This window comes from Chiloscyllium punctatum, chromosome 11 (genome assembly GCF_047496795.1).
Source record: "Chiloscyllium punctatum isolate Juve2018m chromosome 11, sChiPun1.3, whole genome shotgun sequence".
Classification (NCBI taxonomy): Eukaryota; Metazoa; Chordata; class Chondrichthyes; order Orectolobiformes; family Hemiscylliidae; genus Chiloscyllium; species Chiloscyllium punctatum.
In genome coordinates this window covers 103,574,964-103,599,449 of record NC_092749.1, presented here as the reverse complement: position 1 = coordinate 103,599,449, position 24,486 = coordinate 103,574,964, and the positions used below count along the sequence as shown (strand labels likewise).

The following is a 24,486-nucleotide window of genomic DNA, read 5'->3' as shown; positions in this document are numbered from 1 at the left end:
TCCCTCAAGGGTATTTCTTGGTTACAAGACCATTTGCAAGGCTGACCCTTTTTCAAAGCAGATGTAGGAATGCCAGAATGGAGGCCAGGTAACAAATGAACTTTCCATAATAGTTCACCAATCCAAGACTAGACCTAAGCTCCAGTACAGATATGGGACCTGGGGTACTTTTGATCACTGTCATTTCATCTTCCAATGGACATAATCTAATCTTGCCTATTCTGTAGCCCACGTTGATCTTGGTGCCTGGAACTCACTATTTCCTTTCGAAGGTGTATGCCTGCCTGGGAGAAACATTTAAGGACTATATCCTAGTTCTCCAAGTGCTCTTTATTGGTCTTCCCTGTTATTTGCAGGTCATCCAGATAAATATCAGCCTGGGTAGACCATGTGAAATGTTCTCCGTCATCCACTGAAAAATCGCACAGGCTGATGATACCCCAAATTGCAGTCTCAGAAGTTGGTACAAATCCTTATGGGTATTGATTGTAGCATACTTCTGGGAATTGTCATCTAACCATAATTGCAGGTCCATGTGGCTCGTATCCAGCTTCATGAAGGACAGCCCCCTGTCTGGAAATTTAGCATTTAGATCCTCTGTGTGAGGGATTGGATATTTATCCAGCTGCGAGAAATGGTTTATCGTTTGTTTAAAATCCCTACAAAGGCGAACTGGGCTTCACAATCTGTACAACTGGTGCTGCCCTTTCTGCAAACTGTACTGGTTTGATGATTCCATCACTTTTCAGCCTTCTGACTTCTGCCTCTACATTTGCACATAAGGCAAATTGCACTGGGTGGGCCTTGTAGAAGTGTGAAATTGCATCAATGTGCAAAGTGTCCTTGGCTCCCAGACCTTCCTGAAAAACTTTTATTAATTTAATTACTTCACTTAGGCATCCATTTTCTAGTCGAAAAATGTTGAGCTGATCAAGGTGAATTGTTTTCAACCATACTCACCGCATTAGGCTTGGGCTCAAGTGTTTTCCTGCAATCAGTGATAAGTGAACTAGCTGCTGCTCCTACGAGACCAGAACTGAAGTCGTACCCTTAATCTTTAAAAGGTTCTCAGTCTCGCCGAGGTCTTATGCAAACCTAAGGGTTGGAGTCCAGAGCAAATTTTGTCAAAGATAGGTTGTGCGATCACTGATACAAGCGGTTGTATCAGCCTACATTAGAACCGGGTGACCATTTAACCAGGCATTTATTTTGACTCATTCTGATTTGGATGTTGCTAAGCAATTTAACTGCTCCAAGTCAGATGTAGGTTACAATCACTAGAGGTGATGGATGGAACTGTGTTAAAAATGAGATAACTTTCTTAATAATGTGTTGCCCGACTTGTAACTGATCTCTCCACACCAATATAGTTTTGGTTGCATTTCCCCATATTTAAAATGGAGTTGACAATGGGGGAAAAGAGGAAATTGTTCCATTTGAATTGATATTTTCTAAACAACCTGTACAGAGATATGATTTCACATCTCTGGTGCAAGTAGAACTTGAAACCACATTTCCTTGCTCAGATCTAGGGACAATACCACTGTGCTACAACAGTCCTACTCCCATATCTGTAATCACCCTGTGAAAAAGCAGCCTAAGGTCTTCCTATTTATAACGGGCATCTACTGATGAGCAGCATCTTCATGTTCCACTTGGGAATGAGATGTTTGAGCGGCAATGAGAAAGGGAAAGGGTTGTGAAATACTTTGTAATAGTAATAGTCATCACACTCACCCTCTCTAAACTTTCAAGGAACCTTACCAGCTATTCCTTTATATGCCATGCATTGCCATAATTCCAAAGAGTCAAGTTGCAAAGTAACATTGAACATGTTGGCACATGTCCAAATGTGTATATGAAACTATCGTCACAAACATAGATGCTTACTGAGAGCCAGGCTGAACTTCAGGTTGGTACATGGCAATCATCAATTTTTTTCTAATGGCCAGATAATTGTTGGAGTTTGTTGGAGGGGGAGAGATGTCAAAGAGGAGTCTGCAAACCTGTGTCTAGCAGCACAAGTTGATCTTTATTCAGAGCTCCTTGCCATAGCATGGGAGAGGTTCCTGGAACAGTGTCTACTGAACACTTTGCCCTTCCCAGTCAAGTACAGCAGTTTTTACACATTTTGCATTACTATGATTACATGCAACATTGATGCCATTGTTAGTCATGTCCCCCAATCTATACATCCAATTCTGTAAACAAATGATCAATGATGGACATTTCTTAGACAGCTCTAGGTCCTCCCATGATCTTATGATGCTACCAGACATATCTACCACTGGTCCTTGGGATCTTACAAGGGATGTTGTGTTTATCCACATTCCAATATACTAATAACCACACTCCTTCTCAGCCACTTGCTAGCTGCAGCACATTAATTAACAATAACTTATCTCTAATGATCTTTTAAAATCTGTCATGCAATCTATCTTTCTCACTGCTCTGATTATAAGAGGTAAAAAAGGATTTGATTTCTACCAAGTCTTATGAAATTTATAACATCAGTCCCAATATACAGTTAGTTATATGTATAAAGTTATATAGTTCTTTAACAAGGCTAACAAATTGGAGAGATCATACAGTCTTTCCAATTAGTAGCTGCGAGTTGGTTCAAGACAGAAGTTTGATTCTCAGGTGCCCTCACTGTCTTTACTTCAAATACTTTTCACACAAGTTTCCCCATGAAATAGCATGTATTCAAATTCCAGCTAAAAAGATACTAAAACTAAAACCACCACTATTGTATGAATATGCATATGAATGTACTTGATGACACTACCTGAAAATGTTTTAAATAAGTGGGCTGAATTTTCCCTTCTACTCCATATTAAATGGAACCTTTATATTAGTTTGCTAAAAAAAGGTTTTCATCTGTGCCTCCCTCATCAGGGATGCCTCACTGACTATACTCCCCTATCATCTCTCACTGAGATCTTTCATTATTTTATCCAGTAACCCTGTACGGGGGTCACAAGTCTGGCTGTGAATATCTACTATATGTGACTGTCAACCCCTTTCAGCCATATTGTGTTAGCTAAAAAGCCCCAGCCGCCCATCTTGTCAACTTTAGCCATGGGCAGCTGCAACATGGTTAGACATTGGAGCTCTGTGAAATCATAGGTTCATAAGACTCTGGGAATTGCCTGAAGAATTGAAGATTCTAATAGGCAATTTTCCTGCATCTGGAATCCTCCAAAAAAAATCCATTAAAAGTAGAGTATTCAAAGAGTTTGGCTTCAGTTAACAGTTACCTGGGAAAGTTTGGATGGTACAAAACTCCAGTCTAACTGCTGGATAACTATGATCCTGACTTTTTGACTCATCACATCCCTCTCATCTACAATGGCATCAAAACTTAGCTTCTAAATTCCTAATCAGAGGACCCCTATCCAACCCACTCCCATCCTGCCTGCACCCCACAGCCCCCACCTTCTGTGAGCCTGAAACCCCTGGAATCTAACACCCTCTCCATTACCACCTGACCTAATAAACCCTTCTCAACCACCAGTTCTGACACCACCTCTTCCTGATACCCCTTTGCCTCACTGTTGTCTTCCAGCTCTTTGCACTGCTGTGGAAGCTGACATCGTCCCCTCTTCCCAACTATACTAAGGATTCCATCACTTACCAACCTGGCACCCTTCTCATCTGGCAAGCTACCTCATTAACCAACTGCAACCTTAAACCCACACATTCCTTACCTGCCCTATCACAATGACTGTAAAAGTGTTTGGCTTCACTGTTAGACATTTAACTTGCAGAACATGCAAAACTGACTGCTGCAAAAGGTGGCATGGTTTGACCTCCCCCAAATATGCTGCACTCTGATGGAACTGTTTGATGTCAGGTGCACTTCACAAATCCAAAGGAGCTGGGACCAGAGCTCCTGGATAGAAATGTGGAGCAGTTCCTGATGGGGGAGAAAAAAGAGCAAAAAAGGTAATCTGAGTGTGATTGTCATCCTCAGAATGTCCATGTCAATCAAAACTTGATTGAGTCTTTTGAAGAAGTAACAAAGAGGATTGATGAGGGCAGAGCAGTAGCTGTGATCTATATGAACTTCAGTAAGGTGTTCTACAAGGTTCGCCATGGGAGACTGGTGAGCAAGGTTAGATCTCATGGAATACAGGGAGAACTTGCCATTTGGATACAGAACTGGCTCAAAGGTAGAAGACAGAGGGTGGTGGTGGAGGGTTGTTTTTCAGACTGGAGGCCTGTGACCAGTGGAGTGCCAAAGGATCGGTGCTGGGTCCTCTACTTTTTGTAATTTATATAAATGATGTGGATGTGAGCATAAAAGGTATAGTTAGTAAGTTTGCAGATGACACCAAAATTGGACGTGTAGTGGACAGCGAAGCAGGATACCTTAGATTACAACGGGATCTTGATCAGATGGACCAATGGGCTGAGAAGTGGCAGATGGAGTTTAATTCAGATAAATGCATGGTGCTGCATTTTGGGGAAAGCAAATCTTAGCAGGACTTATACACTTAATGGTAAGGTCCTAGGGAGTGTTGCTGAATAAAGAGACCTTGGAGTGCAGGTTGATAGCTCCTTGAAAGTAGAGTCACAGATAGATAGGATAGTGATGAAGGTGTTTGGTATGCTTTCCTTTATCAGTCAGAGTATTGAGTACAAGAGTTAGGAGGTCATGTTGTGACTGTACAGGACATTGGTTAGGCCACTGTTGGAAAGTTGTATGCAATTCTGGTCTCCTTCCTATCGGAAAGATATTGTGAAACTTGAAAGGGTTTCAGAAACGATTTACAAGGATATTGCCAGGGTTGGAGGATTTGAGCTATAGGGAGAGGTTGAATAGGCTGGGGCTATTTTCCCTGGAGCGATGGAGGCTGAGGGGTGACCTTATAGAGGTTTATAAAATCATGAGGGGCATGGATAGGATAAATAGACAAAGTCTTTTCCCTGGGGTGGGGTAGTCCAGAACTTGAGGGCATAGGTATAGGGTGAGTGGGGCAAGATATAAAAGAGACCTAAGAGGCAACTTTTTCACTCAGAGGGTGGTACATGTATGGAATGAGCTGCCAGAGGAAGTGGTGGAGGCTAGTACAATTGCAACATTTAAAAAGCATCTGGATGGGTATATGAATAGGAAGGGTTTAGAGGAACATGGGCCAGATGCTGGCAGATGGGACTAGATTGGGTTGGGATATCTGGTCATCATGGATGAGTTGGACCGAAGGGTCTGTTTCCGTACTGTACATCTCTATGACTCTATGACTCTAAATGGTTGAATGCACTGGATGCAGCAAATTTCATGGATCCTAGGAACTTCTTGACTGTAATGCTGAAGGTCTGACCTGTAGAACTGACCACATCTGCAGCCAAATGCCCATAAATAACTACGACACTGGCCTTTATCCTACATTTTACTTAAGGTTTTGTTCTGCTTGCATAAAGGAGCACAAATCAAACTCAAGTAATTGCTGTTCTATCAACATCCTCCGAATCACCTGCAACACCCCTAGAGTGTTTCCAGCAAAGGGCTGGAAAATGGGAGTAGAACAGACATGCTTGAAAACTAGCATGGACAAGATGGGCTGAAGAGCCCCAGTCCATGCTGTAAAACTCAATGACTCTACTTATGACTCTAACCACCTTTAGTCCACCTATATCTGACTGACCTGACTCCAACCCATTACTGCAATGCACTGTAGACCTAACTCATTAAATTGCATGACATTTTGCTTTCCTAGCTTTAACATGGGAACCAAGAGATAAATAAATCCATACATAAATGAACTTATATTTAAAAAAGACACTAATTTATCATAAAATAATGCACCAACATTTTGAATTTCATTCTCTAAGGAACCAACATTTCCAAATCTGAGATCAGTAGATTTTGGGAAATTAATGGTATCATAGTGCAAAAAAAAGGAGAGGATATGAGGCTTCAATCATGATCTTCTTGAATTGGTTGAGCCTTGAGGAATAGCAAGGTTCCTAGTTCAAACAGTGTTATCAAGAAACCTTGAGACTTTATTGAAAACTTGAAATGTGATTTTTTCATCTGTCCATACAGTTATCAGTTGGTCTACCTTTACATGGAAGCACTTGGAATTTATTGCTCAGATGGAGGCAATTGAGCCAAACTGGTCTATCCCATTGTTTAATCCTAAAAGGAGACTCCAGCCACCGCTTCATCCAACCCTCTTAATGTTTCTACTTCACTGTATTTATACCATTCAACATAACTACTCCTTGTGATAGTGACCTCAATATTCTTACCATTCTCTGGACAAAGAGGTTTCTCCTGCAACCTTGATTGCATCTATGGGTGATTGTTTTACACTCATTAGCTTTAGTTTTGGTCTTGCCCACAAGTGAAAAAACATGCAGAATCTTTTAAGGGGTCAGAGCAATCTGAGATATGGTGGAACATGTGATAGATTCAGAAAAAATGTCCACCCAGGTCCATTTTGACTTTTAAAGCTTCTTAATCCATCTTATCTGCTTTTTGCAAGTGGTGAGATGGGTTTCTTACTGGGCAGCAGTGAGTTGCTTATTTAGGGACTATTGGTTGTTAAAGTTTTGTTGATGCACCCTGTCTCCTCATTAATATTCATCTTTGTATCTTACCAAAAAAGTTAGATATTGAAACCAGTCAATGTGGAAACGAGAGCAGGTATTTCATGAGTTCAGCCTGCAGTGACCTCCATGTTGGACAACCGGCAACAATATCTCAGGATATGCTTTAAGAGCACCAGCCATATGAACCCCTGGTCCATGAACATTGACATCCAATATGTGCCATCTTCATGGCACATCTGATCAATGTACAGGATGGTTCTGCATTCCAATTCTGCACCTCAGGTTGCACAGCAATCATCATTGTCATGCTTCAGCAAGAATATTGTGTGCTCAGGGACCCACACCTGCTCATGGACTGGACAAGACTGCATTTACAGCCTTCTTGCATTGTCATAGTGCTCACTCACTCTGTTTCAAAGATGGATATGGGCCCTTAATTCAAAATGTTAACACTGGTTTCTCTCCACAGATGCTGCCAGACCTGCTGAGTGTCTCCAGCAATGTCTGTTCTTGGTTGTATTTTAACTGTGCATTTTGAAATTTTTCAAATTGTGTTATATGTACCTAGTTTAGTTATTCCATATTATCTTCATTTTTTTAGCATAATAAACTTCTGTTTTGTTGTTAAAACCAACTTTGTAGCCATTATATGTTGTGTTTTAGTGAAAGACTATCATGTTAAATAAATAAGATCTTGCAGTCTTGAAAAAACTTTAGCTGGAACTATACCACTCAGCACATCTGATTACCTTTTTTATAATGAAGCAAGATGGTTTCAGTTCTTCAAAAGCATCATAAAATCCTCACTAATCAAATCAAATGGAGAACTGAGAAGCAACTTCTTTACCCAGAAAGTGGTGAGAATGTGGAGCTCATAAGCATGCAGGATGATTGACCAGATTGCACAATATATTTTAAAGGAAAGCTATGTAAGTATGTAGGGGAGAGTGGCAAAGAAGGTTACATTGAGAAATAAGGAAACAGAAGAGGAAGCTTCAAAGGATCATAAATTCTGGAACTGAACTGTTGAGGTCTTCTTTTCTGAGCTGTTCATTGTATGTAATTTCACGCTGCATTGAACAAGTCAAGAGCACAAAGAGGTTGGAAGAAAATGGGGCTGCAGGGTGGGCAATAATATGACTAGATGATTAGATCTGGTCCAATCCACATTTTAATATCATGCACTTTCTACTGATTCTTATATTTATGCATTTGTACTATTTGTATTTAAATGGCAAAATCTGCTTTATTTTGTAAAGCCAAGCAGCTTGGAGTACTGGGGCTTCTCTGTGGCAAAAACTCAGAAGGGAAGCTGAGTCACATGTAATAATTCCAGTAAATACCCCAGGGAAACATTTAGGTGACATCTGACCTCAGTATTCAGAAATGTGGCTTATCCTGTTCATCACAATTTGACTGCAATCACTCCAACTGTCAGGACCCTTGCTTGTTGCTGCCACTTATCAAGCCTTGATTATGGTTTAACAAGCAGGATCTGAGAAAGCATGTGGAACATTGCTACTTTAATCATATTTACTGGGTTATTATAGAAGATTAGAATTACCGCGTGATGCTGCTTTTAAATGTGGACACAGATTTAAAGTAGATAAATTCAAGTAAATATGTAACAAAAAACAAACAAGAAGTTTTTTAAACATAGTTAGATGGTGTATGCAGATAGACTCATTGAGATATACAGCAAAGAAAACAGACCTTTCAGTCCAACTTGTCCATGCTGACCAGATATCCGAAATAAATCTAGTCCCATTTGCCAGCATTTGACCCATATCCCTCTAAACCTATTTTATACACATCCAGATACTCTCTAAATGTTGTAATTGTACCAGTCTCCACCACTTCTTCCAGCAGTTCATTCCATACACACACCACCATCTGCATGTAAACATTGCCCCTCAGGCGCCTTTTAAATCTTTCCCCTTTCAGCTTAAACTTAACCCCTCTAGTTTTGAACTTGCCCACCTGGGGAAAAGACCTTGTCTATTTACACTATCCATACCCTTCATGATTTTATAAACCTCTTTAAGATTACCCCTCATCTTTCTGCACTCCTGGGGAAAAAAAAGTTTATGCAGCCTCTTTCCATAGTTCAAACCCTCCCACCCTGGCAACATGCTTGCAAATCTTTTCTGAACCCTTTCAAGTTTTATAAATCCTTCCTATATAAAGGAGACCAGAATTGCATGCAGTATTCCAGTCGTGGCTAACTAATGTCCTATATTGCTGCAACATGACCTCCCAACTCCTTTACTCAATGCACTGACCAATAAAGGAAAGCATACCAAATGTCTTCTTCACTATCATATCTACCTGTGACTCACTTTCAAGGAACTATGGACCCACACTCCAAGGTCTCATTGTTCAGCAAAACTTCCCAGGACCTTACCATTAAGTGTGTAAGTCTTGCTTTGATTTGCCTTCCCAAAATGCAGCACCTCACATTTATCTAAATTAAACTCCATCTGCCTTTCATCAGAATTTATTGGCCCATCTAATCAAGATCCTGTTGTAACCTGAGGTAACCTTCTCAGCTGTCTACTACATGTTCCAGTTTTAGTGTCATCTGCAAACTTATTATCCATACCTCCTATGTTCACATCCAAATGATTTATATAAATGACGAAAAACAGTCGATGCAGCACCAATCCTTGTGACACAGCACTGGTTAGAGGCTTCCAGTCTGATAAGCAACCCTCCATCACCATCCTCTGTCTTCTACCTTCAAGCCAGTTCTGTATCTAAATAGTCAGTTCTTCTTCTATTCCATGTGATCTAACATTGCTAACCAGTCCACCATGAGGAACCTTGTCAAACGCCTTAGTGAAGTCTATATAGATCATGTCCACTGCTCTGCCCTCATCAATCCTCTTTGTTACTGCTTCAAAAAACTCAATCAAGTTCGTGAGATACAAATTCCCATGCACAAAACCATGTCAATCATAACTAATCAGTCCTTGCCTTTCCAAATACATGTCCCTCAGGATTCCCTCCAGCAATTTGCCCACCATCGATGTCAGGCACACTGGTCTATAATTCTGTGGCTTTTCCTTTTCACCTTTCTTAAACAGTAGCAGCACATTAGCCAACCTCCAGTCTTCTTCCACCTCACCTGTAACTATTGATAATACAAATATCTCAGCAAAGGGCCCAGCAATCTTTTCCCTAGCTTCCCACAGAATTCTGGGGTACCCCTGATAAGGTCCTGGGGATTTATCCATCTTAATGCATTTTAAGACATCATGCACTTCCTCCTCTGTAATATGGATATTTTTCAAGATGTTGCTATTTATTTCCCCACGTTTTCTATCTTCCATATCCTTCTCCACAGTAAACATTGATGAAAAATATTCATTTAGTTTCTCCCCCATCTCCTGTGGTTCCACACACAATGGTCTTGCTGATCTTTAAGAGGCCATCTTCTCTCCCTAGTTACTCTTTTGTCCTTAATGTACTTACAAAAACCCTTTGGATTCTCCTTAATTCTGTTTGCCAAAACTATCTCATGTTCCCTTTTTGCCCTCCTGATTGCCCAGAAGAGTATAAATGCAGTAGGAGTATATTTAAGAGGGCAATCACTTGATTACTGCTGTTCATACCTGACATATGCTTCCTTACTGTTCTTGACCAAAACCTCAATTTCTCTTGCCGTCCAGTATTTCCTACTCCAATAGCCTTATCGTTCACCCTAACAGGAACATACTGTCGCTAGACTCTCGTTATCTCATTTTTGGAAGGTCCCCACTTTCTAGTTGTCCCTTTCTCTAATTTAGAACTTTAACTTTTAGATCCGATCTATCCTTGTTCAAGACGACTTTAAAACTAATATAATTATGGCCACTGGCCCCACTGACACCTCAATCACTTGCCCTGGCTTATTTCCCAAGAGTAGGTGAAGTTTTGCACCTTCTCTAATAGATACACCCACATATTGAATCAGAAAATTAACTTCTACACACTTAACAAATTCCTCTCCATCTACATCCTTAACACTGTGGCAGTCCCAGTCCATGTTTAGAAAGTTAAAATCCCCTACCATAACCATCTTATTATTCTTAGAGATAACTGAGATCTCCTTACAAATTTGTTTCTCAATTTCCCGTAAGGTGATCATCCCTTTCTTATTTCTCAGTTCCACCTAAATAACTTCTCTGGAAATACTCCCAGGAATATCAGCCCTATACACAGCAGTAATGCTATCCCTTATCAAAAACACCAGTCCTCCTCCTCTCTTGCCCCCCTTTCTATCCTTCCTATAGCATTTGTATCGTAGAACATTAAGCTGCCAGTCCTGTCCATTCCTGAGCCACATCTCTGTAATTGCTATGATATCCCAGTCCCATATTCTTAACCATGCCCTAAGTTCTTGTGTCTTACCTGTTAGGTCTTTTACATTGAAATAAATACAAGTTAATTTATCAGTCCTATCTTGTTCTCTACTTTGTTCCTGTCTGCCCTGTCTGTTTGACTTACTCTTCTTCCCAACTGGTCACTTTCCTCACTATCTCCCGGAGTGTCACCCCACCCTTTATTAGTTCAAATCCTCCGGAACAGCTCTAGCAAATCTCCCTGCCCGGTATATTAGTCCCCTTCCAATTCAGGTGAAATCCGTCCTTCTTATATAGGTTGCTTCTACCCTGGAGGGCATTCCAATGATCCAAAAATGTGAATCCTTCTCTCCTGCACCAGCTCCTCAGCCATGCATTCATCTGTTCCTAACCTCACTAGCTTGTGGCACTGGGAGTAATCCAGATATTACTACCCTCAATGATCTACTTTTTAAATTCCTGCCTACCTTCCTAAATTCCCTCATCAGAAACTCGTGCTTCTCACTTCCAATGACCTCCTGCTGGTCCCACTCCTCTGTGAGAATATTCTGCACCCTTACTGAGAGATCTTTGATCTGGATCCAGGGAGGCAACACACCATTCTGATGTCTTACTGTTGGCCAGAGAATTGTCTTGTTGTGCCTCTAACTAATGACTCCCCTATCACAATTGATTGCTTGGAACTTGGCATACACCATGTCACATTAGAGCCAGTCTGGGTCCCAGAAATCTGTTGGTTCTACATTCCCCTAAGAGTCCACCACCCCCTACATTTTCCAAAACAGCATACTTGTTTGAGACGGGTATAGCCACAGAAGACTCCTGCAATACCTACCTCCCTCTCTTACCTTTCCTGGAGGTCAACTGTTACCTGACTGTATCTTCAGTTTATCTTCCTCCCTGCAGCTGCCATCTTGGTCATTGCCTCTAACTGCCGCTCCAACCAATCCAAGCGGTCTGATAGAATTCACAACCAAACACACTTCCTGTAGATATAATCATCAATAACGTGGAAACTCTCCCTAATCTCCCACATTCAACAAGAAGAGCACAACATTCTATCTTTGCATCTTAAAGATCTACAGACCTAGAAAATATCTCAGTCTTACTGCTCCAGGATAGCTTAGTACCTATGTTTTTATATTTTTAAAGATTAACAACATATAATCAAAAAAAAACCCACTCCACTCACTATTGTAGATTTACAAAAGAAAACCAGCAAGGTTACACTTTTTAAAAAGTCACTTAGCTGCTCTCCCGCTGTGAGCTCCGATGCACGGGCTTCTCCAAGGTTAGCTGTGAATTTCGCTGTTGGTTTTGTTTTAGAATGAACTCCGATGTCAAGAGATACTTGAAAACAGACAGAAAATGCAGAAGCTGTGTGGAATACTGCTGGGTCAGATAGCAGTGTAGGTTTGTCTATCTTCCTCCTTTCTAAAGTACTGCTGTTTTGATTTTGTTTTCCCAAAGTTCCAAAACAATGGAACAGTTTATAAAACAGTGATTACTGCTCCCAGAATTCGAGGAAAACAGCTCCAATACCGAAAATACCTCAAAAAAGGAACAACTCCGCCAATCACAATTTTCTCCCATTCTCCATTTCGGATTACTCAGAAGGTCCCTTTTAACATGTTATAGATAGGCAGCCTATGCTTTAAGGGAGTTTGGACAAGTTTAAAGACTAAATCAAATTGGAACATTTCTTCAATTCTACCATCAGGGAAATTTTTTTAAAAAATAAAGACATTCCATTCTATTAAATATTGTAAATAACAGTTTTTTACAGGTCGTTCTACTATAATGCGCATTTCATTAATGCAAATTCGCTATAACTTGAATGATGAATTGGGCACGCTGTTTCTAAAGCACAAAAATTTAAAGTGTGTATTAGTTATAACGCAATTCCGGCCCCATTGTTTTAAATGGTGGGGCTATTACATAATTTTCTTATAACACGGGATTGTATGAAAATATAACTACTGCGTTATGGCAGAATCAACTGTATTTCCTTTATGTTTGAACTGTAGACTAAAAATGTTTTACAGGTATTAAACCAAGGTGACAATGCAAACATATGGCTTCAAATTTAAAAACAATGATTACTGGAGCACGTTGTGTATTTTACACAATACTGTGCTCTCCTGAAATCGTAACAGCAAATAAGCAGATACCACCGTGCCAAGGGGTTCTGAACTAAGGGAGATAGTTAGCCTGGCAACAATGCTCTGATTGGCTACTGAGCAGATGACCATGCCTTATGTGGCACTGGTACAGCAGAGAACCAAAGTTTGCAAAGATAGAGCATCAAAAAATCTTGGTTTCTGTCTCTCTCTCTAACGTGCGGTTCTAGGAAGTCTTCAATAACAGCTAGCTATATTCCACTCACTTTTCTTTGCAAACTTCTTGTTGATAGAGGAATTACATACCTTTAAAAATGGAGAAAGGGTGAATTCTCAACCAATGTGTAAAAGAGTCTTCACGTGTAATATTATTTTGTCAACAGCAAAGAAATTTTAAAAAAGAGAAGAAACTGAGAGAAACAACTCATCAAGTTGTGTGGTCCAGACTGTCATAGAGTCATACAACATGGAAACAGACCCTTCAGTCCAACTCATCTGTGCCAACCAGACATCCCAATTTGATCCATTCCCATTTGCCAACTTTTGGCCCATATCTCTCCAACCCTTTCTATTCATACACCTATCCAGATGCCTTTTAAATGTTGAAATTGTACCCACCGTCACCACTTCCTCTGGCAGCTACATTCCATTAACACACCATCCTCGGCATGAAAAAGCTATCCTTTTCTTTCCCTTCGCACCTTGAATCTATGTCCTCTAGTTTTGGACTCACCCTGAGAAAAAGACCTTGGCTATTCACCCTGTCCATTCCCTTCGTGATTTTGTAAACCTCTATAAGGTCATGCCTGAGCCTCCAATGATCGAGGAAAAAAGCCCAGGCTACTGTTAAACTTTCAACTTTATTCCAATATTTTTCTAATCTATACTAAGAAGAGCTTCCCTGATGAACTTTTAACTATATTTCTTTATTTTTCTACTTTGCACCTAAGATTTTGCACAGAGGTAACTTTGTAATAATATGGCGCTGAGAATGATAACATCATATACTTTTTACTGTACTCCTTTATCCCTGTATCTGAGTACACATGATAATAAAATCTAATTCTAAATTACACTTTTCAATGTAGAAGGTGACTTATTAAATTGTAGAAAATGGCACCAATTGATTAATATGATGATTAAGTGACAGCAAAGCCCTGAGAATCAAGAACTTTTTTTCCCTGAAGCACAAATCATGAGTAATCCACAGTTGCCAAAACAAGGAAGAACAATTTTGACCAGTAATCAGATATAAATTACGGACCAGAGGCAGCATAACCTCCATGACCACTGAAAGACTTTTGCCGAAAAAAAAGATGTGTTGCTGACATTTTTCATCTTGCATTCATCAAAAACCAATGCAAGAATGTCAAATTTTAAATGACCACAACAATGTATAATAAAGGAGGAAAAGGTACTACTTATAAATTGGTGTGACCAATTGAAATTTGGAACTCTTGCACTGTTCCTGAAGGGTGCAAGAAAAGCTTTAATGAGTCCTTTATTTCAACAATATTCGGGTTCTGTTTCATCAAATGTCAGATTGAATGACTATTGTGTTTTTAGTGCTTGGTATTGTAACTTACTGTTTTCTTTCAGCTAAATACTGGAATTCCCCTGAGTGTGAATTTCCTTGAACTCTAAAATAGATAGTCTACATTTTTCTTTTGAGATAAATATTTAATGTTGGCCACGTGCTTGTTGCACGCGTTCATGCTAAGTATTTTTTTCAATTCAGTCATGGGATCACCGTCTAGGCCAACAATTATTGCCCATCCCCAGAAGGAGGCTAGGGGTAAACCACATTGCTGTAGATCTTGAGTTTTATATAGGTCAGACCAGATAAGGATGGCAGTTTACTTTTCTTTAAAGGGCATTAATGAATCAAATTGTTTCTTAAATTAAATTACATGCTCACAATTAGACTAACATTTTGATTCAGATTTTTGTGCAAATTTAAAATCTCAACCAATTCCATGGTGTGACTTGTGCATATGTCCCTAGAACATTTGGGTCTGACTCTAGATCATAAGTCCAGTAACATTACCACTGCATCATCACCTCCCCAAGTGTTTGCAATGTGATTAATCAGATGAATTCTTTGCTCAGACTTTGCTGTGTATGTATGTGTGTGTGAGACAGAGAGAGACATTTAGTGAAGCAGTAGATTTGTGTCACTTTTGCAACTCCTTCAAGTTAATTTATGTCACATGCATAGAAAAGCACCAACACCCTTTTTAACAATGTAGTGCTCAGCTATATGCTAAGATATATAGTATCTAACGGTACTGAGCTGCTCTGGTTATCTTAACAACAGCAACTTCTACTTATATAGCATCCATAATGTAACAAAATGCCTCAAGGCGGTTCACAGGAATGTGATAAAACAAAGTACCACGCTGAGTACATGTGAACAGATATAAGATAAATTGACCAAAATCTTGGTCAGAAATACTTATTAATAAGTTTCTTTACAAAGGAAAGTTGGGTCATGAAGTGGAGAGGTAATGGGAGGGCATTCCGAAGCTTAGCGTCTAGGAAACTGAATACACCTAGAAGGAATCAAATGTGGAAACACAAATGGGAACAGCTTTAGGAGGTGACATGTGCAAGGACATTGGAGAGCAAAGAGAGCTCGGAGACAGAGGTGGTCACTTGAAAGGATGGTGGGTCAAGGGGTTTTTGTTTGGGAGGTGGCGTAATGTGAACTGATTCTAAAGACAGAAAAAAGAAAACACTTGAAGAGAAAGAACCATTTATAATCTAGCTACCATGGATACCAGGAGGTTATTGGATGATTAGTCATTCAGTACAATGGATTAAGAGAGCAAAACATATACAAAGATAGGTATAAAAGTAAGTTGTTCAAAGTGCATAAGGAAGCTACAAAGGGATATTGATGGCAATGGGGTTTTACGAGAAATGTTTGGAAAGACCTGGCTTGTATCCATTGGAGCTTAGAGGGGTAAGAGGTGCCTTGATTGAAACATGTAAGATCCTGAGGGGGCTTGACAGGATGAATGTGGACTGGATGTTCACTCTTTTGGGAGAATCTTGAACCGGGGTCACTGTTGAAAAATGAATGTGTTGCTCACTGTAGACTGATTTCTTGCTGATAGAGCCACAAATCATTTGAACTCCCTTCCTCAAAAGATGGTAGGAGAGTCTTTGAATATTTTTAAGGCAAAGGTCAATCCATTCTTGATAAGTAAGTGGAATGTGGAATTAATAGACTGACTTTGATCTTATTGCAGAGAAAGTAAGGGTTGATTGGCCAACTCCTACTTCTAAATCATATTTCAGAGCTGAGTACAGTGTATCCTCTGAACCCTTTGTATCCATGTACCCATCCAGATGCCTTTTGAATGTTGTAATTGTGCCAGCTTTCACCGCTTCCTCTGGCAGCTCATTCCGTACACCACCACACTCTGAGTGACAAAGGTCACCCTTTAGGTTCCTTTTCAATCTTTGTCCTCTCACCTAGATATGTCATTTTGTTTAAATAACGTTGCTTGCTGTGCATTGATCTTTTTCTTTCATTGGATGACTCGAAACCACTTTCATTTGCAGCGGAATATATTGGTCAAATAGCCAATATTGATAGCGGGCCAGTGAAAATAGAAAATGCAAGAAATCCTTGGGATATCTGGCAGTGTCTATATCAGGAAGAGCAGAGTCAGTGTTTCGGGTCATTGACCTTTTATCAGAATCAGGGCTGTTTTGACTCGGTTGTGTATTGAACCTTTAGCCCTGACCCTTTACTGGATAATGGCAGTCAAAACTGCACTGCCAAATGCCTAACAGTAATTCTTCCTGACTTGAACAGTTTTCAGCTCAATACTGAGTGCTGATGTGCTAACAGGGTCTAGAATAGCTGGCTCTGAGGAGCTAATGAATCTAACAGTATGAACTGGCAATAAGGAATCTGCCCTTTCACACAAAAACATGTTCAATATTCATAAGAAATTGATAGAAATACACAGTTGACTAATTTGACAAGAAAAGATAGCTTACTGAGTAATAAACATTTGGCAAATAGACAAAGCATTTTCCCTGGGGCAGGACAGTCCAGAACTAGAGGGCATTGGTTCAAGGTGAGATGGGAAAGATTTAAAAGGGACCTAAGGGACATTTTCACACAGAGGGTGGTGCATGTATGGAATGAGCTGCCAGAGGAAGTGCTGGAGGCTGGTAGAATTACAACATTTAAAAGGCATCTGGATGGGTATATGAATAGGAAGGGTTTAGAGGGATATGGGCCAAATGCTGGCAAATGGAACGAGATTAATTTAGGCTATCTGGTCAGCATGGACGATTTGGACCGAAGGGTCTGTTTACATCTCTATGGTTCTATGATCATTGACAAGATGAGCTCGGAGGGGAGCAATAAGGATGATGGGAGAGAAACGGGGATGAAAGTTTAGAGGAATTTTAGAGGAAGTTTGAACGGGTAGGCTAAGTGGAAAGGAGGGATTGTGCAGGGGCAGTTGTTTGTGGCAAAGAAGCTCGGGAGCTTCCCACATTTAACATCAGGTGCGAGGATAGGAAATACCGGACAGCGATGAGTAGAAAACAGACGTGGATGGAGGGGAAGTTATGCTTGGATTGTGGTATAGTGTACATTACGGGAAGTGGAAGAGCCCATAGTGTATAAATGACAATCGAGTTAAACAGGAATAATTATCCCTGAAAGTTAAACGGACATTACAAAAGTCAATGCCTCGACAACCCAAAGTGTGTGTTTTTTGAGAAAAAAAAGTCGGTTCTTCAACATTTCTCATAAAGTTAACAACAGCGCCACCAAACTGGGAACTTCTCGGAAAGTCGCCACAGAAGCCCATTGCGAAGACACACTCTGAGCCAACAAGAAAATTGCATATTCTGGCTTCAGCGGGCAGAACTTTTAAAACCGCAAGTATTTGGCGGAGAGACCAACGAGTCCTCACAGTGATAGCTCGCTCACAGGAAGAGATTGGCTCGTTAATTCCCAATTATTTACACACCAGCCAATTCACAAATGACCTCGGGGGTAGGGGCTAGATTCTGCCTTCATTACATCCAGACAATTTTAGGGGCAGGGGAGGTTGGCTTCTGATATTCGTAACCGCATAGTTCAGTGTTAAATACTTTGCTATAGCCCAAAACAGTGATGTTGCTTGAATGAATAAAAATCCAATAAAAATATGCTTGAATGAATAAAAATAAAAATCCAAACTATTTAAGGGCTGAGAAAACTTTCCAACTGGTAACATTATCGTGACCTTGGTTCGGGAATAATTTTCACCATGATCAAGGCTGACAGCAATTCAAAAGAAACTTTTAACTAAGTTTAAAATGAATATTCCAGCCGTGTGCATTTATTTATTCAGTGTTACCGTCATCCACGACTTGCTCTAGAGTTTTGGTTGTCCCCCAATTGTGAAAGCAAAATCACGATTTCTTCCTCCCAAACCAAAATCGGACATTGTGTACCCTCCTGTTCTCACTACTATTCCCAAGTCACCGATAGCGATTGACGTTTTCCCAGAATTCGCAGTTTTTAAACACATTCCCTTTCTGATCATGAACTGCACAGGTCACGGTCTGATTTCCAATGCAAACCCCTTATTAAATGGTAACTTGTTGGGTTTTGTTTTATTTGACCTTCTTGGTTTCGTTGCGGGAACTTGGGTTTTCAAGTCGCTCGTGGTGGTTTGTTTTTACTGTTTTCTGGTTCAAACGGGAAATTGTACAGCTATGTATGAAAACCTACTGAGACACAATTTTAAAATACTGTGCAAATCCAGACAGTTTGCAACGACTCGAGCAAAACAGTAACTGAAACGCCTGTTTTAGAAACTGGATCGAGCATTTGCTTTTGATATGAGCTATCTCACATGCCACAAATGACATTTGCGGCACCAGCAAATTATGCTCCGGCAAATGAGGCGCAGAGGAGGATTTGCATTGAAAAACATGTTTAAAAAAACGGCTTGGGGTGTGGTGGTGCATGGTTTCATAACGTGAACCATAAGATTCCGTTGATTTTATGACCCATCTGCCCTATATATCAAATATCTGGAAAAATGTTGCTGGAGAAACCTAGAGCCAGAGAAAAAACGCTCAATTTGCTTATATATTTGAAAAGGTCGATTTAAAACATTTTTATAAAAATTACAACATTTGAAAAAAGTAATAAAGGAAAGTAAATGGGGTGTCTTCGCGGGGAAGTAAGTAATTCTTTATAGGGAGTATACTCATTGTTCCTCCTGGGATCGTATGAAGGTGTGGGCAAATGTTGACAGACGTGGGAGAGAGGATCTGTTCGAGTGATCAGTCCGCAGTGAAAGTTTGGCCAAGTCCACTTCACTCGCATGAAGTTTGCAAAATTGGCACCGGGACAAGTAACTCCTTTGAATCAGTTGCATCACAAAGTCCCAGCCCTTTTTTTTTGTTTTAACCCACTTCCTTCCGTAGTGCAATCCGTCCTGGACTATTTAAATCAGAGTCTGACTGGCTGCGGGACAGAGTGTTGGAAGAAGTGGTTTCTGGAGCAGCACAGAAGCAGAGAGAGTGGAGACAATGTTGTTGCTGCTGTGCCTCTGCCTGAGCGCCGGGTTGCACGGTGGGCTGGTGCACGGAGTGCTGAGCCCACAGCCCGCGGTGCAGGAGCCCACCCCCAGCGTCTGCGTCGCCACCGTCTGCTACAGCCTGCAGCGGCAGCGCAGGAAGTTCAACATGGCCCGCAAACTCTGCAAGAACGGCCAGGGAGATGCTATGACCGTCGGCTCCACCGTGGCTGCCGAAGCCATCGCCGTGCTGCTGGGCTCCGGCGGCGAAGTGGGGGGCGAGCGCCCCCGCTGGACGGGAGGAGGAACCGAGAGCCCCGCAGCGGGAGGGGGCGAGCGCCCCCGCTGGACGGGAGGAGGAACCGAGAGCCCCGCAGCGGGAGGGGGCGAGCGCCCCCGCTGGACGGGAGGAGGAGTGAAGGAGAACTTCTGGATCGGCCTGCAGCTGCACCACAAGGCCTGCCCTAGCAACGAGAGCCTGCTGCGGGGCTACCGCTGGGTGGACGGCGAGGCCGCCGCCAACTACAGCCAGTGGGGCGCGGCGACGGAGGAGTGCGGCCCCCGCTGCGTGACGGTGTCCGCCGGCGGCACCTGGGAGGAGCGGCCGTGCAACCAGAAGGCGGACGGGGTCCTGTGCGAGTACCGGTACCCGGGCAGCTGCGGGCGCCTGAGGGCCGGCGGCAACGCCACCGTGGTCTACCGCACCCCGTTCGGCGCCGACGGCCGCCACCTGTCCGAGCTGCCCGCCGGCACCCGAGCGCAGGTGGCCCCCTGGGGCCTGGAGTTCACCTGCCGCCCGGGGCAGGCGGGCGAGGCGCGCGGGGCCTGGCGGGGCCCTCAGGCCTCGGCGCCCTGGGCCTGCCAGGTGGAGAACGGCGGCTGCCAGCACACGTGCCACGGCGATTCGGGGCCCGGCGGCGGCCCGTGGTGCGGCTGCCCGGCCGGCTACACCCTGGGCGAGGACAACACCAGCTGCCAGCCCTTCGACCCGTGCCGGGAGGCGAGGTGCGAGCACCGCTGCATCGTGCAGAGCGGCACCCCGTACTGCCTGTGCTGGGACGGCTACACCCTGGGCGAGGACAGCAAGAGCTGCACCGACGTGGACGAGTGCCAGCACAGACCGTGCGAGCAGCGCTGCGTGAACACCCCGGGCAACTTCAGCTGCGAGTGCTTCCCCGGTTACCGGCTGGGCAGGGACAACAAGTGTGAGGACGTTAACGAGTGTGAGACCATCACCCCCTGTGCCCAACGCTGTGCCAACACTCCGGGAAGTTACAAATGCAGCTGCTATCCAGGCTACCACCAGGACCCCCAAGATAGTCGAGAATGTGTGTTCTATTGCGAGGAAAAAACAAACCCCTGTGCTGCCCGCTGCATTGGATCAGACTGCTATTGCCCCGTGGGTTATATTTATAATGACCGTCTCAACCTTTGCGACGATATCAATGAGTGTGACTCCGACGCTTGCGACATGACTTGCACCAACACCCCTGGCAGCTTCAAATGTGACTGCAAAGAGGGCTTGGTGCTTCAGGAAGATGGTACCACTTGCGACGTCGAAGGCTCCGGCAGTGGCAGCACCCTAATCCCCACTACCTCCTCGCCCCGTGTCATCCAACCTGGCCAGGCTGGGGTCTCGCTCGTCGTGGTTCTGGCCTCCATTTTCGCCATCGCCGTCTTGACTCTGGTGTTTGCCGGCTTGGCTCACCACCTGCTGGCCAAACGGGGCAAGTGGAAAACCTCTGCTGCCTACAAACCAACTAACGTAGACATGGACCTCTGTCAAGTCACCTCTCTGGATGAGCAAAAGCAGCAGCTTCAGAGCACAGAGACATCAGGTGTGGCTACCTGAAGAGCTGAACTTTAAATTGGAAGAACAAACTGTTATATGATGATTATATTGGGGTGGGGGAATTAACAAAAACAAACTAATTTGAGTTTAGAACAATGCAAAGCTGGGGAGTGTGTGAACACTCCTGCATTTCCTAAAAAGAATAGCTTCACCCAACATTCCTCATGGATACTCTTTGGCCAAAGATCAGCTTGCTTTCACAATAAGGTACCTACGTGAGCTACAACCATAACGACGAAGCTGGGCCAATTTGCAGAAGCCAGCTTCTGACTCGAGACTGCATTTCCTCCTAGTTGACAGCTTTTGTTACAAGTTTTTAAGAGCAATCAGGATAAACTAAATCAAGAACTAAGGAAACGCCATTGTACTAAGAATGATATAAACTAGTTCATTTCAAGAGGGAAGGTCTGCAGGCTTAGAATGGCAGATGAATTGTTTTGGAATTGTAATCATCTTTCCAAATTGGGTGAGCTCTACCTGCAGAAATTTTAAAGAAAGCATGTAGCTGCCATACAATGGCTGAGCCAAAGATTAAGATGGCCAGTTGAAGTCAAACTAAGTCAGGTGATGTTTACCAAAGCAGTTCTGAGGGGGGACTTTAAAAATGATCCTGTTAAATAAGAGTAGGGACTGAGTTGCACTATTGGCGATTTGAGTGAAAGGACTGGATATCAGAATTTAATTCAGTGGTTCTCATACTGGAATATGTGGAGTGCTGGGTGTTCACAGGGACTTGCCGAGGGGTGGCAATGCCAGGCTGACCCACTGGTAATTGCCTAGACTGAGATTGTCCCAGTAAGTGAGTGAACAGTGGTTGGAGGCAAGATCAGTCTTCACCCTCACCACCACTCTTGGTGCTCCAGCTGTCTGACTAATTCGCTAATGCATTATCTGTGCCTGTGCTGTTTCTCCTTCACGACCTATGCTCCCTGGTTACCCCTGCTCTCTCGACACCTTTTCTTCCTGTAGGCTTATGCTCCCGCTATCTGACTACCTCACAAATGTGTTTTCTGTGCTCCCGCACCCTCTGCCCTCTCTTGCTTTTTCTATTCTCCAATTCTCCTTTTTCTTCTGTGCTCTACAATCTGCACGCTCCTGCTGTCACTGCAGTGTACACTTGCTTCATTCCTGTGCTTCCCCATTGCTTCTGCTGACTCCCCTGCTTTGTACTGATTTCTGTGCTCTGTTCTCACCTGTCATATTCATAATGCACGCCTCCCATTCTCTATGGGTTCCTGTTGGGAGTAAACAGTACCTTCACTGACAATCAGGCACACCGCCTAACTGATATTCATGAGCAAATAGCTGTTTTCTTTTTAAAAAGTCTTTGTAAATCTCCCTATGAAGCACCTCAATTCTATAGTATTGTAGAGATGTGGATGATTTAGTCATCCTTCTGAAGACAGGTATTTCAACAAATAAAATTGGGAACCACTGTTTTAATCAACAAGATATTTTTCAATGTTGTCCGCTGAAGATTAGTTATCTGAACTTATCATCCAAATGACATGAAATTCATTTGTTTGTGTGAAATCACATATGTCACCATTCAGACATTACTTTAAACTTGCATTTTCCAGTTGCTAATTGCATGTTTTTATGAAGGGAATGAGAAGATGAAAACTTGTATATTTATATTTATTACATTTTTAAAATATCTGTATACTCATTTAAAATGTTTTTTTCACATTTGTATGCTAATTGTCAGGATACAGAAACTGAAAATGCCTTTTTTTGGACTGAATTATATTGCATACTATTTTAAAATAAAGATGTTTGAAGTCATTTTTTTTGGAAACAAAAACCTTTTTTGACTTTTTTTTTCAATTGTGAAATCTAGACTATTTCCAGGTCTGCAGAAAAACTTGCTAAATGCTGAAGTATGTGGCAATTCTGCCAAGTGTGTCAACATTTCATACATTTGGATTACATAATGTATTGATACCTTCTTCATAGACAAAGTCAGTAATCTCCTGTGTTTTCATGCTGTAGAATATTAAAAATAATAGGAAAATCAAAACAAGCAAAAAATGAAGATGTTGTCAGAAAGAATGCCTAAGTGGAATTTTATAGGAATCTTTGAAGAAGAGGCAATGAAAAAATGTGAAGCAAAACTTTTGCTATTCCAAATGTGTTCAAAGAAAGAACATATTGATTTATGGCCTTACACGTTGTCAGGATGTCCTGACACATGTTACAGGCAGTGCAGTACTTTAGAAATGTACTTATTGTTATAGTATAGGGTAATTCAGCAAGTGACATAAGCATGTTGAAATAGTATCATTGCAGGGAAGAGGATATGGATGAGGAAATATGTCAGATCGTGAGAGCAGTGGAGGGTCTCAGAGACAATAAGAGTGAAGTACAAGAAGAGGTAGACAGTTGTCAAAATGAACCTACAATTTGATTAGCTAACACATTCTGGAACAGATGGACATGGTGCCCTCCTATTTAGAGGAAGGAAAACAGGGGATCTTATAAGACTACTTGGGAACTATGTAGAGATGCTGCTGAATATATGCTTCAGAGAACATCTCCAGATCTCCCGCACCAATGTGGCCGACCACATCAACTCCTCCTCCTATTTCATCAAGGACATGCAAGTCCTGGGTGACCTCCATCACCAAATCCTAGCCACCTGATGCCTGGAAGAAGAAGAATGCTCATCTTCGGCCTTGGGACCCTTCAACCACACAGCATCATGTTGATTTCACCAGTCTCCTCATCTTCCAACCCCCCGCCCCCATCCCAGATCCAACCCTCAAACTCAGCACCACCCTCTTGAACTGTCCTACCTGTCTGTCTTCCCATCTAAACGCTCCACCCTCTGCTCCAACCTATCACCATCACTACCACCCTACATCTACCTGCGGTCTTCCCAGCAACTCCCCCCAATTTATCTATTACCCCCCTTCTCTCCCACACCACAGATGCTGTGAGGCAGCAGTGCGAACTACTAAGTCACTATGCCACCCTGTTAGTTCCTAAACTGGATGGATCAACTAGATTCTGTATAGACTACAGAAAGGTAAACATAGTAATGAAAGTCTTTCTTTATTGAA

General features: G+C 42.2%; 1 protein-coding gene across 1 annotated transcript in view; it reads left to right on the top strand.

Moving 5' to 3' along the window:
* Positions 1–23,202, top strand: part of LOC140483400 (uncharacterized) — a 40,436-nt gene extending 17,234 nt beyond the window's left edge. Inside the window, exon 2 of the mRNA XM_072581650.1 lies at positions 19,517–23,202. Coding sequence (XP_072437751.1) covers positions 19,517–21,424 — 1,908 coding nt within the window. The 3' untranslated portion in view covers positions 21,425–23,202. The remainder of the gene's footprint in view (positions 1–19,516) is intronic.
* The last annotated feature ends 1,284 nt before the right edge of the window (positions 23,203–24,486 follow it).